The sequence below is a fragment of the Oncorhynchus mykiss genome, chromosome 9 (assembly GCF_013265735.2).
Source record: "Oncorhynchus mykiss isolate Arlee chromosome 9, USDA_OmykA_1.1, whole genome shotgun sequence".
Classification (NCBI taxonomy): domain Eukaryota; kingdom Metazoa; phylum Chordata; class Actinopteri; order Salmoniformes; family Salmonidae; genus Oncorhynchus; species Oncorhynchus mykiss.
Window position 1 is genome coordinate 7,480,092 of NC_048573.1, and position 14,558 is coordinate 7,494,649.

The window sequence follows — 14,558 nt, forward strand, 5'->3', positions numbered from 1 at the left end:
CTGTCTGTCTGGTGGCTGACCTGCCTATACTGATAGATAGACCTAGTGCACGGTTCTGTCTGGTGGCTGACCTGCCTATACTGATAGATAGACCTAGTGCACGGTTCTGTCTGGTGGCTGACCTGCCTATACTGATAGATAGACCTAGTGCACGGTTCTGTCTGTCTGACTGTCTGGTGGCTGACCTGCCTATACTGATAGATCGACCTAGTACACGGTTCTGTCTGTCTGGTGTCTGACCTGCCTATACTGATAGATAGACCTAGTGCACGGTTCTGTCTGTCTGACTGTCTGGTGGCTGACCTGCCTATACTGATAGATAGACCTAGTGCACGGTTCTGTCTGGTGGCTGACCTGCCTATACTGATAGATAGACCTAGTGCACGGTTCTGTCTGGTGGCTGACCTGCCTATACTGATAGATAGACCTAGTGCACGGTTCTGTCTGGTGTCTGACCTGCCTATACTGATAGATAGACCTAGTGCACGGTTCTGTCTGGTGTCTGACCTGCCTATACTGATAGATAGACCTAGTGCACGGTTCTGTCTGTCTGGTGGCTGACCTGCCTATACTGATAGATAGACCTAGTGCATGATTCTGTCTGTCTGTCTGGTGACTGACCTGCCTATACTGATAGATAGACCCAGTGCACGGTTCTGTCTGGTGACTGACCTGCCTATACTGATAGATAGACCTAGTGCACGGTTCTGTCTGTCTGTCTGTCTGGTGTCTGACCTGTCTATACTGATAGATAGACCTAGTGCACGGTTCTGTCTGTCTGTCAGGTGGCTGACCTGCCTATACTGATAGATAGACCTAGTGCACGGTTCTGTCTGTCTTGTGTCTGACCTGCCTATACTGATAGATAGACCTAGTGCACGGTTCTGTCTGTCTGGTGACTGACCTGCCTATACTGATAGATAGACCTAGTACACGGTTCTGTCTGTCTGGTGGCTGACCTGCCTATACTGATAGATAGACCTAGTGCATGATTCTGTCTGTCTGTCTGGTGACTGACCTGCCTATACTGATAGATAGACCTAGTGCACGGTTCTGTCTGTCTGGTGACTGACCTGCCTATACTGATAGATAGACCTAGTGCACGGTTCTGTCTGTCTGTCTGTCTGGTGTCTGACCTGTCTATACTGATAGATAGACCTAGTGCACGGTTCTGTCTGTCTGGTGACTGACCTGCCTATACTGATAGATAGACCTAGTGCACGGTTCTGTCTGTCTGGTGGCTGACCTGCCTATACTTTTTTTCTAGAGTTTTAAAGGACCATGTCTGCTCCGGCACCTCTTCATCTTTGCCACTAAAGGTCCTTCTATCCCGGCACAGAACACGCCCAGAGAGACCAGAGACTACCCCATGGCCGACCGAACGTCCCTCCAACCTCTAACCCCCCAGCCTTACCAGGACCCATACCTTCAGCATCACCTCCACCACCGCCCCGGCCCGGGCCACACATCCTGCCACCACCCCTTGGAGCCCCAGACTCCCCTCGAGCAATACAGAGGGACTGGAATAGGGGCGGCACCCCTCCCTGATTCGAGCCTCTATTCTGGGGGGAGCAACGACATGTACAAGGGTGGTGGAAGAGGTGGTTATTTAGACATTCATGGATATAGCAGAGGTGATAACTGTAGTGATGTTGATGGTAGAGATGGTTGTTTTGGAGCGCAGAAAGCTAGCTACTGTAACAGGGGGGTTTTGGATGCCAGTGTAGGTCAAGGGGATGATTTCGGCAGCCATTTTGAAGGTCAGTGCCTTGGCTATGCTAGCCAAAGGGATGACGGCTGCGATGGGGATGACAGCAGCGCCAGCGGTAGTGGTGGTGATGTGTACCACAGAACGGATGAGGGCTGTAACAGGGATGACGTCTTTCACAGAACAGATGAAGGCTGTAAGAGCAGTAGGGAGGATGTCTTCTACAGTAACAGTAGAGATGACGGGTGTGAGGAGAAAACGGATGACGGGTCGAACACTAGGGATGAGGCCTTTCACAGAACGGATGATATCAGGAATGACGTCTTTCCGGGAACGGATGAGGGCTGTAGTAACAGGGATGATGTGTTCTACAGAACGGATGAGGGCTGTAGTAACAGGGATGATGTGTTCTACAGAACGGATGAGGGCTGTAGTAACAGGGATGATGTGTTCTACAGTAGAGAGTATGTGTGTGAGGAGAGGGGAGATGGTAGTGATGGTTATAGAGATAGCGGTAGCCATGATGGTGGCAATAATACAACTGATTATCGCTATAATCGTACTGCTAGCTTTGGCTATAGTGTGGATAATACAGGAATGAAGAATAGATTGAGAAGGGTTGACGATTTCGGAGGAGACTGTGATGATTTCGGGGGTAGAAGGTCGAACTTGGATCCTCTAGAGGCCCAGTTAAAGCCTGGGTCTTGGGTGAGTCCTACTCCCCCAGATCGTGGTGCTGTGGCTGGGGAGGGAAGGGAGAGGGGTGGGGGGTATCCCCAGGACTGGGCCTTTCTATACTCCCATTCCCAGGAAGCAGGTGGTGCTGGTGGTAGGGTTTACCAGCAGAAACTGGACTCCTTCTCCGAGGCATTCTCCTTCAGACGCAACGTTGCCGGCAGCAGAATTCTGAATGGGAATTCCGGAAGTGGGATTTGGGGATTGGGAGGAGGAAGCACAGAATGGATCAAAACAAGTGCCTACGATTCGCACACAGACTCTTCCACTCTTCCTTCACCTCCTACTCCTCCTCCTCCTTCGCCTCACCCCTTCCCCCTGGTCCTTAGCCCTCCTCCCACACCCCTCCCCCCTCATTCCCTCTCCCCTCCTAAACTCACCCCACCACCCTCTGTCAGGACAGTTGGACTCACCCAGTCCTCAGGGGGGGGTTGTAGTGGAACAGTCCAGTTTTACCCCTCCTCTCTCCAGCCACTCCACTCCTCCCACCCCTCGGCCGTCGTGTGGAAGCTCCCGCTCTCTCATTGGCTACAGCAGTCAGGTGACGTGGGCGTCGTCGAGGGCAACCCCTCAAGCTCCGGCTACGTATACTGCCAGGAGGCGGTGTTTCCTGGGAGACCGGGTCACCAGGACAACGGGAATAATACAGGTAGGGTGCTGTGTGGAAGAGTGTTGCCAAATCAATATGTTCTAATCTGTGTCCAGTCTCCTCCTTACCTCCCTCCCATCTATTGTGTTGCTCCCCCCCCCCCCCTCTCTTCTGCTCACAGATCACTATAGTCTTCAAACTCTGGTAGAATCCTCCTTTACCTCCACCCCAGCCTTTCACTCCGCCCTCCACCCCTCCTCTCTTCTATCCCAGCCCCCCAGTGGACTCCCACAGAATGGAACAGCACCCCTAGTGGTGTATAAAGGTACTCCCTTCCCTAGTCTGCTCCAGTTTAGTAGAGGAGGAGGAGGAGGAGGGCAGAAGGGGGTGGAGCGGTTAGGGAGAGGGCTCCACTACACCCCTCTACCTATGCTGAACCCCAGACGCAGAGGAACGGGGATCCTCTCCTCCCTCATGCCCCCTTCAGTCAGGGAACGAGGGACGGGAGGGATGACTGAAGAGGAGGAGGGATATTCTATACCTCCGTGAGTATGGATGGACAGAGGAATGCATTAGCTGTATTCCTTCGTTTGTTTGTTCGTTTGTTTGTTCGTTTGTTCGTTTGTTCTTTCGTTCGCTTGTTCTTTCGTTTGTTTGTTCGTTCATTTGTTTGTTCGTTCGTTTGTTCTTTCGTTCGTTTGTTCTTTCGTTCATTTGTTGTTTTGTTCATTTGTTCTTTCGTTCGCTTGTTCGTTTGTTTGTTCGTTTGTTCGTTTGTTTGTTCTTTCTTACGTTTGTTCGTTTGTTCGTTCGTTCGTTTGTTTGTTCTTTCTTACGTTCATTCGTTTGTTCGTTTGTTCGTTTGTTTGTTCTTTCTTACGTTCGTTCGTTTGGTCGTTCGTTCGTTTGTTTGTTCTTTCTTACGTTCGTTCGTTCGTTCGTTTGTTTGTTCTTTCTTACGTTCGTTCGTTTGTTCGTTCATTCTTTGGTTCGTTTGTTCGTTCGTTCGTTATTTTGTTTGTTCTTTCGTTGATTCATTTGATGAATTGATTTGTTTGTTTATTCATTGAAACATTTTCCAGGTGTATCAACGTGGGTCCAGGGTTCCAGGCTGAGCTGCCATGTTGTCTAGAGAGGGAGGAAGAGTCCAGGACATGGCCAGAGGAATCAGCATCCAATGAGGAGTTGCTCTGGAAACCGTGGGAGGAGCTTGGGAAGAGTTCTGTCATCCAGGACCAAGGTATGAATTTAGGGTAAAATTGGCTTATGAATGATTTATCTATGAAGGACGTATTAAGGACTTATGAAGGGTTTATGAAGGGTTTATGAAGCTGTAAATAGAACTATTGTTTTAAAATCTCAGATACAAGTGAATATATGGCAGTTCAGTGATTAATTGAGAAAAAATAAAGAACACAACTCAGCTCCTCTGTCTCTCTCTCTGTTTCTCACTCTGTCTCTCTCTGTTTCTCTCTGTCTCTCTATGTTTCTCTCGGTTTCTCTCGGTTTCTCTCGGTTTCTCTCTGTCTCTCTCTTTCTCTCTCTCTCTCTCTCTGTTTCTCTCTGTCTCTGTCTCTCTCTCTCTGTTTCTCTCTCTCTCTGTCTCACTCTGTCTCTCTCTGTTTCTCTCGGTTTCTCTCGGTTTCTCTCTGTCTCTCTCTTTCTCTCTCTCTCTCTCTGTTTCTCTCTGTCTCTCTGTCTCAATCTGTCTCTCTCTGTTTCTCTCGGTTTCTCTCGGTTTCTCTCTGTCTCTCTCTGTCTCTCTCTCTGTTTCTCTCTCTCTCTGTTTCTCTCTCTCTGTTTCTCTCTCTCTCTGTCTCTCTCGCTCTCTGTCTCGCTCTCTGTTTCTCTCTCTATCTCTATCTCTCTCTCTCTGTCTCTCTCTCTGTTTCTCTCTCTGTCTCTCTCTGTTTCTCTCTCTGTCTCTCTCTCTGTCTACCAGTGGCGGCAATGTTGTCTGTGTGTAGTTCTAGCTGTCTACCAGGAGGGGGCAGCAACACAGAGCTGGCCCTACACTGTCTCTACCTCTGTCACGGAGATACACTGGTGAGGAGGACACACACACACACACACACACAGACACACAGACACACAGACACACAGACACACAGATAGGCACACTCTACACGGTCTCTACCATAACACTGGTGAAGAGGGAGAGGGGAAACGATCATTAGTTTTGTTTCCTCGATCGTTCATTCCCTCATCCATATCTATTTACCCCAAATCACTTTTTCAGTAGTTTTTCAGTAATGTCTCTCTACCTCTCATCCCCCTGTCCCAGGCCACACTGGAGAAGTTGCTCTTCTCTACTCCATCATCAGCAAGAGACTACCATTATGCTGGTAACTTTTAAACTCTCACCCCTACACTCTAACCTCTCACCCCCTCACACATCACCCTTAACCTCTGACCTCTCACCCTTCACCCCTCACCCATAACCTCTGACTTCTCACCCATCACCCCTCACCCCTAACCTGACCTCTCACCCCTCACCCCTAACCTGACCTCTCACCCCTCACCCCTAACCTGACCTCTCACCCCTCACCCCTAACCTGACCTCTCACCCCTCACCCCTAACCTGACCTCTCACCCCTCACCCCTAACCTGACCTCTCACCCCTCACCCCTAACCTGACCTCTCACCCCTCACCCCTAACCTGACCTCTCACCCCTCACCCCTAACCTGACCTCTCACCCCTCACCCCTAACCTGACCTCTCACCCCTCACCCCTAAGCTGACCTCTCACCCCTCACCCCTAACCTGACCTCTCACCCCTCACCCCTAACCTGACCTCTCACCCCTCACCCCTAAGCTGACCTCTCACCCCTCACCCCTAACCTGACCTCTCACCCCTCACCCCTAACCTGACCTCTCACCCCTCACCCCTAAGCTGACCTCTCACCCCTCACCCCTAACCTGACCTCTCACCCCTCACCCCTAACCTGACCTCTCACCCCTCACCCCTAACCATAATCAGAATCACATTTATTCGCCGAACACATTTGCCTCAAAGAAACGGTGCTGCCACAATAAACAGGAAATACAGACAGACGATAAACAGGATATACAGACAGACGATAAACAGGATATACAGACAGACGATAAACAGGATATACAGACAGACGATAAACAGGATATACAGCCAGACGATAAACAGGATATACAGACAGACGATAAACAGGATATACCACCAGACGATAAACAGGATATACAGCCAGACGATAAACAGGGTATACAGACAGACAATAAACAGGATATACCACCAGACGATAAACAGGATATACAGCCAGACGATAAACAGGATATACAGACAGACGATAAACAGGATATACCACCAGACGATAAACAGGATATACAGACAGACGATAAACAGGATATACAGCCAGACGATAAACAGGATATACAGCCAGACGATAAACAGGATATACAGACAGACAATAAACAGGATATACAGACAGACGATAAACAGGATATACAGACAGACGATAAACAGGATATACCACCAGACAATAAACAGGATATACAGCCAGACAATAAACAGGATATACAGCCAGACGATAAACAGGATATACAGCCAGACAATAAACAGGATATACAGCCAGACGATAAACAGGATATACAGCCAGATGATAAACAGGATATACCACCAGACGATAAACAGGATATACAGCCAGACAATAAACAGGATATACAGCCAGACGATAAACAGGATATACAGCCAGACGATAAACAGGATATACCACCAGACGATAAACAGGATATACAGCCAGACAATAAACAGGATATACCACCAGACAATAAACAGGATATGCAGCCAGACAATAAACAGGATATACAGCCAGACGATAAACAGGATATACCACCAGACGATAAACAGGATGTACAGCCAGACAATAAACAGGATATACCACCAGACGATAAACAGGATATACAGCCAGACGATAAACAGGATATACAGCCAGACGATAAACAGGATATACAGCCAGACAATAAACAGGATATACAGCCAGACGATAAACAGGATATACAGCCAGACAATAAACAAGATATACCACCAGACGATAAACAGGATATACCACCAGACGATAAACAGGATATACAGCCAGACGATAAACAGGATATACCACCAGACGATAAACAGGATATACCACCAGACGATAAACAGGATATATCACCAGACAATAAACAGGATATACCACCAGACGATAAACAGGATATACCACCAGACGATACACAGGATATACAGCCAGACGATAAACAGGATATACAGACAGACAATAAACAGGATATACAGACAGACGATAAACAGGATATACCACCAGACGATAAACAGGAAATACAGACAGACGATAAACAGGAAATACAGACAGACGATAAACAGGATATACCACCAGACGATAAACAGGATATACCACCAGACGATAAACAGGATATACCACCAGACGATAAACAGGATATGCAGCCAGACGATAAACAGGATATACCACCAGACGATAAACTGGATATACCACCAGACGATGAACAGGATATACCACCAGACGATAAACAGGATATACAGCCAGACAATAAACTAGATATACCACCAGACGATAAACAGGATATACCACCAGACAATAAACAGGCTATACAGACAGATGATAAACAGGATATACAGCCAGACAATAAACAGGATATACAGACAGACGATAAACAGGATATACCACCAGACGATAAACAGGATATACAGACAGACGATAAACAGGATATACCACCAGACGATAAACAGGAAATACAGACAGACGATAAACAGGAAATACAGACAGACTATAAACAGGATATACCACCAGACGATAAACAGGATATACCACCAGACGATAAACAGGATATACCACCAGACGATAAACAGGATATACAGCCAGACAATAAACAGGATATACAGCCAGACAATAAACAGGATATACAGCCAGACAATAAACAGGATATACAGGCAGACGATAAACTGGATAAACGGACAGACGATAAACAGACAGACGATAAACAGGATATACAGACAGACGATAAACAGGATAAATAGACAGGCGATAAACAGGATATACAGACAGACGATAAACAGGATAAACAGACAGACGATAAACAGGATATACAGGCAGACGATAAACAGGATAAACAGACAACATATGTTGAAGCAGAGTTTACACAGATCCGCGTGTTATGCACACCATGTACACTGTAAGCTAAGAACTACAGGCTACACTATAAACACTAAGCAACATTATAATTGATGTATGTAAATAACAGGATGATGTGCGGTGGGGAAAATGTGTAAATGAATAGAGTCATATGAGGATTTGCAGAGAGTGCAAAGAGCAATGTGACGATTCTAGTGCAGGGTACCTAGTCTATGAATGAGAAGATCATCGTGGACCAGGTGGCCGGTTGTTGAGGGCGACGGTACAGGGGAAGAATCTGTTCAGGTGGCCGGTTGTTGAGGGCGACGGTACAGGGGAAGACGTTGTTTAGGTGGCCGGTTGTTGAGGGCGACGGTACAGGGGAAGAAGCTGTTCAGGTGGCCGGTTGTTGAGGGCGACGGTACAGGGGAAGAAGTTGCTCAGGTGGCCAGTTGTTGAGGGCGACGGTACAGGGGAAGAATCTGTTCAGGTGGCCGGTTGTTGAGGGCGACGGTACAGGGGAAGAATCTGTTCAGGTGGCCGGTTGTTGAGGGCGACGGTACAGGGGAAGAATCTGTTCAGGTGGCCGGTTGTTGAGGGCGACGGTATAGGGGAAGAAGTTGCTCAGGTGGCTGGAGGTTTTGGTCTTTCCTGCACGTTTCCTTGCCCTGGGGTCATTTTGCTGGTGTTTTGCCCGAGTGAAAAATGTGTGCGATCTTTCTCATTCATATGAGTAAGGCTAAGCTAAGCTAACTAACTTTGTATGTAAATTAATGAGCACAAGATGGCATCTCAGATTATTTTTTTATCTTATTATTTTTTTTCTGTTATAAATGTTTGTACATATGAACAACACTATATGACCAACACTAATGATATTTAATTTGTATCTAACAGTTGCATGCTAATTGCTATCCGCTAACATTAGCTAGCTCAGCGCTAGGTAGCCTACCATTTCTCCCTGCTAGTTAGCTGCTCTTAGCTTATGTTGTTGTTGGCTAGCTGTTCATGGGTTTTTGTTACATTTAATACACAGGCTGCTACTATCATTTGTTTGTACTGTTGTACAAGCTTATGTTCATATAATGCATGGGTGTAATGTAAACTCACTAACTTTTGTGCATCGCCTTGGTCCGTACAATTTACCTTATTTTAACGCCCCAAAAACGTAATACTTCCAGATCAACTGTACTGTCAATACCATTGTAAAGCACAATGTATCCCCTTTCCAACAGAATCAATTACATGACCTAAACGCTGCCCGTTTCTGCATAATTCAAGAAGACAATGAGCCCCGTCGGGTCTTTTTAAAAATGGCAGGTGGGGAAGCGAAACTAATGCGTGATAGTGAGAAGGAGAGATGTTGTGAGGGAAAATTGCTTTTTGTCACTCAATCTGTCCAACGTATCACCTTATCGCCTCTAAAATGTAAATAAAACACCATAAAGAGTTTATATAATGTGTCATTACATACAGTGGGGAGAACAAGTATTTGATACACTGCCGATTTTGCAGGATTTCCTACTTACAAAGCATGTAGAGTAATTTTTGTCATAGGTACACTTCAACTGTGAGAGATGGAATCTAAAACAAAAATCCAGAAAATCACATTGTATGATTTTTAAGTAATTCATTAGCATTTTATTGCATGATATAAGTATTTGATCACCTACCAACCAGTAAGAATTCCGGCTCTCACAGACCTGTTCGTTTTTCTTTAAGAAGCCCTCCTGTTCTCCACTCATTACCTGTATTAACTGCACCTGTTTGAACTCGTTACCTGTATAAAAGACACCTGTCCACACACTCAATCAAACAGACTCCAACCTCTCCACAGTGGCCAAGAACAGAGAGCTGGGTAAGGACATGAGGGCTAAAATTGTAGACCTGCACAAGGCTGGGATGGGCTACAGGACAATAGGCAAGCAGCTTGGTGAGAAGGCAACAACTGTTGGCGCAATTATTAAAAAATGGAAGATGTTCAAGATGACGGTCAACCACCCTCGGTCTGGGGCTCCATGCAAGATCTCACCTCATGGGGCATCAATGATCATGAGGAAGGTGAGGGATCAGCCCAGAACTACAGGCAGGACCTGGTAAATGACCTGAAGAGAGTTGGGACCACAGTCTCAAAGAAAACCATTAGTAACACACTACGCCATCATGGATTAAAATCCTACAGCTCACGCAAGGTCCCCCTGCTCAAACCAGCGCATGTCCAGGCCCATCTGAAGTTTGCCAATGACCATCTGGATGATCCAGAGGAAGAATGGGATAAGGTAATGTGGTCTGATGAGACAAAAATAGAGCTTTTTGGTCTAAACTCCACTCACCGTGTTTGCAGGAAGAAGAAGGATGAGTACAACCCCAAGAACACTCTCCCAACCGTGAAGCATGGAGGTGGAAACATAATTCTTTGGGGATGCTTTTCTGCAAAGGGGACAGGACGAATGCACCGTATTGAGGGGAGGATGGATGGGGCCATGTATCGCGAGATCTTGGCCAACAACCTCCTTCCCTCAGTAAGAGCATTGAAGATGGGTCGTGGCTGGGTCTTCCAGCATGACAACGACCCGAAACACACAGCCAGGGCAACTAAGGAGTGTCTCCGTAAGAAGCATCTCAAGGTCCTGGAGTGGCCTAGCCAGTCTCCAGACCTGAACTCAATAGAAAATCTTTGGAAGTCCATATTGCCCAGCTACAGCCCTGAAACCTGAAGGATCTGGAGAAGGTCTGTATGGAGAAGTGGGCCAAAATCCCTGCTGCGGTGTGTGCAAACCTGGTCAAGAACTACAGGAAACGTATGAACTCTGTAATTGCAAACAAAGGTTTCTCTACCAAATATTACGTTCTGCTTTTCTGATGTATCAAATACTTATGTCATGCAATAAAATGCAAATTAATTACTTAAAAATCATACAATGTGATTTTCCTGGATTTTTGTTTTAGATTCCGTCTCTCACAATTGAAGTGTACCTATGATAAAAATTACAGACCCCTACATGCTTTGTAAGTAGGAAAACCTGCAAAATCGACAGTGTATCTAATACTTGTTCTCCCCACTGTATATCATCATGAAATGAGAATGATGATCGCATGCAATGATGACGGAAAAAATGACTAGGTGTCCCCCGTCACTGTCCATTTCTTGTTTTTAAAGGATGAGAGAAGTGCTACACCTGGTGGAGAGAGATTGTAAGACAGAAATAGTTGCTTTCTGTGTGCTGTACGTTACGACATGACACGCCACGATGTAACGGAGCGTCCGTTTTCTCATCTTTTCTCCAATACTATAGAGCCGTGTCCATGTCGATCAACGCTGGAATAGAAACATAGTTCACGCCCCCGATTTTGACGTCAACACAGTCGCTACCGTCACATTAGTTTTCTTTGCAGCCTCGTTTCAATGTTGCGGTTTTCGCACATTTGTACGGATTGGGGTGAGGTTACGTTATATTGAGTGGTTATTTTGCACACCATCATCTTTAGTGACAACCTAGCTAACAGCTAACTAACCCAGTTCAAACTCTGATGCGTCATACTTGGGCTCCCGAGTGGCGCAGCGGTCTAAGGCACTGCATCACAGTGCTAGAGGCGTCATTACAGACCCTGGTTTTGATTCCAGGCTGTTTCACAACCGGCCGTGATTGGGAGTCCCATAAGGCGGCGCACAATTGGCCCATCGTCGTCCGGGTTATTGTAAATAAGAAATTGTTCTTAACCTAGTTAAATAAAAAGGTTAAATAAAATAAATAAATATGCTATACATACACACCTAGTAAAACATATCTATTTTTGTAAAGGCAATTAGCTAGTAGATTCTTCTAGAGATTGTTGAATTGACTTGTACCATTTACACAAATTTTTTTTTTTTTGTGGCATTTTCTCTGACACAGACTTATCTCCCAGCACAATGTGTCTGTGCGATGTCATCACCTGGTCTAGAGTGGCTGCTGTAGGCTCTGTAGTTCCAATAATCACCTGGTCTAGAGTGTCTGTTATAGACCCTGTAGTTCCATTAATCACCTGGTCTAGAGTGGCTGCTATAGGCCCTGTAGTTCCATTAATCACCTGGTCTAGAGTGGCTGCTGTAGGCCCTGTAGTTCCATTAATCACCTGGTCTAGAGTGGCTGCTGTAGGCCCTGTAGTTCAATTAATCACCTGGTCTAGAGTGGCTGCTATAGGCCCTGTAGTTCCATTAATCACCTGGTCTAGAGTGGCTGCTATAGGCCCTGTAGTTCCATTAATCACCTGGTCTAGAGTGGCTGCTATAGGCCCTGTAGTTCCATTAATCACCTGGTCTAGAGTGGCTGCTATAGGCCCTGTAGTTCCATAAGATAAGATTTTATATTAATTAAATGTCCAATCTAGTATTCTGATTCCTAATTCTATGGTGACATGTACAGTATATGAATATGCATGACTTGATGCATTTGTTTACTGTGTTCTATTGGTTCTAGATAAATGTGTTCTATTGGTTCTAGAATCTAGATAGGTGTGTTCTATTGGTTCTAGAATCTAGATAGGTGTGTTCTATTGGTTTTAGAATCTAGATAGGTGTGTTCTATTGGTTCTAGAATCTAGATAGGTGTGTTCTATTGGTTTTATAATCTAGATAGGTGTGTTCTATTGGTTCTAGAATCTAGATAGGTGTGTTCTATTGGTTTTATAATCTAGATAGGTGTGTTCTATTGGTTCTAGAATCTAGATAGGTGTGTTCTATTGGTTTTAGAATCTAGATAGGTGTGTTCTATTTGTTCTAGAATCTAGATAGGTGTATTCTATTGGTTCTAGAATCGAGGGGCTGGAAAAACCTTGATAGTGGCGCTTGAATTGTATTTTTGAAAAAATGAAGAAACCCTGATGTGTGATTATAATGCAAATTATTAAAAGTAATTTAGTCATGAATTCATTAAATAATGAATTGTGTTTTTAATATACCAGTGACAGACACTAAGGCAAGCTAGCAATGCCTAGCATTAGTATTCAGTGGGGTGAATAAGCATGTAACCTTGAGTTAGCGCATGGCCATTTACTGACATTTATGGTAAAGATGTGGGCCATTTACTGACGGTTTATGGTAAAGATGTGGGCCATTTACTGACGTTTATGGTAACGATGTGGGCCATTTACTGACGTTTATGGTAACGATGTGGGCCATTTACTGACATGTATGGTAACGATGTGGGCCATTTACTGACGTTTATGGTAACGATGTGGGCCATTTACTGACATTTATGGTAAAGATGTGGGCCATTTACTGACGTTTATGGTAAAGATGTGGGCCATTTACTGACGTTTATGGTAATGATGTGTGCCATTTACTGACGTTTATGGTAACGATGTGGGCCATTTACTGACGTTTATGGTAAAGATGTGGGCCATTTACTGACGGTTTATGGGAACGATGTGGGCCATTTACTGACGTTTATGGGAACGATGTGGGCCATTTACTGACGTTTATGGGAACGATGTGGGCCATTTACTGACGTTTATGTTAACGATGTGGGCCATTTACTGACGTTTATGGTAACGATGTGGGCCATTTACTGACATTTATGGTAACGATGTGGGCCATTTACTGACGGTTTATGGTAACGATGTGGGCCATTTACTGACGTTTATGGTAACGATGTGGGCCATTTACTGACGTTTATGGGAACGATGTGGGCCATTTACTGACGTTTATGGGAACGATGTGGGCCATTTACTGACGTTTATGGCAACAATGTGGGCCATTTACTGACGGTTTATGGTAACGATGTGGGCCATTTACTGACGTTTATGGTAACGATGTGGGCCATTTACTGACGTTTATGGTAACGATGTGGGCCATTTACTGACGTTTATGGTAACGATGTGGGCCATTTACTGACGTTTATGGTAACGATGTGGGCCATTTACTGACGTTTATGGTAACGATGTGGGCCATTTACTGACGTTTATGGTAACGATGTGGGCCATTTACTGACGTTCATGGTAACGATGTGGGCCATTTACTGACGTTTATGGTAACGATGTGGGCCATTTACTGACGTTTATGGTAACGATGTGGGCCATTTACTGACGTTTATGGTAACGATGTGGGCCATTTACTGACGTTTATGGTAACGATGTGGGCCATTTACTGACGTTTATGGTAACGATGTGGGCGGTAATGTGTTGTAACTCCAATGTAATCTAATTTTATTTGTCGCATACGCTGAATACAACACGTGTAGACCTTATAGTGAAATGTTTACTTACATACATACAAGCCCTTAACCAACAATGCAGTTCAATAAATAGAGTTTAAAAATGTTTTTGGACAAAATAAACTAAAGTAAAACATTTAATTAAAAGTAACACAATAAAATGACTTAACTATAACGAGGCT

At 45.2% G+C, this 14,558-nt stretch overlaps 1 protein-coding gene across 1 annotated transcript in view; it reads left to right on the forward strand.

Annotated features, from left to right (window-relative positions):
• The first annotated feature begins 1,273 nt into the window (after positions 1 to 1,273).
• LOC118965982 overlaps positions 1,274 to 14,558 on the forward strand; it is a 21,813-nt gene continuing 8,528 nt past the window's right edge. The window contains exons 1-5 of the mRNA XM_036987219.1: positions 1,274 to 3,092; positions 3,214 to 3,577; positions 4,115 to 4,272; positions 4,975 to 5,078; positions 5,317 to 5,377. Coding sequence (XP_036843114.1) covers positions 1,370 to 3,092; positions 3,214 to 3,577; positions 4,115 to 4,272; positions 4,975 to 5,078; positions 5,317 to 5,377 — 2,410 coding nt within the window. The 5' untranslated portion in view covers positions 1,274 to 1,369. The remainder of the gene's footprint in view (positions 3,093 to 3,213; positions 3,578 to 4,114; positions 4,273 to 4,974; positions 5,079 to 5,316; positions 5,378 to 14,558) is intronic.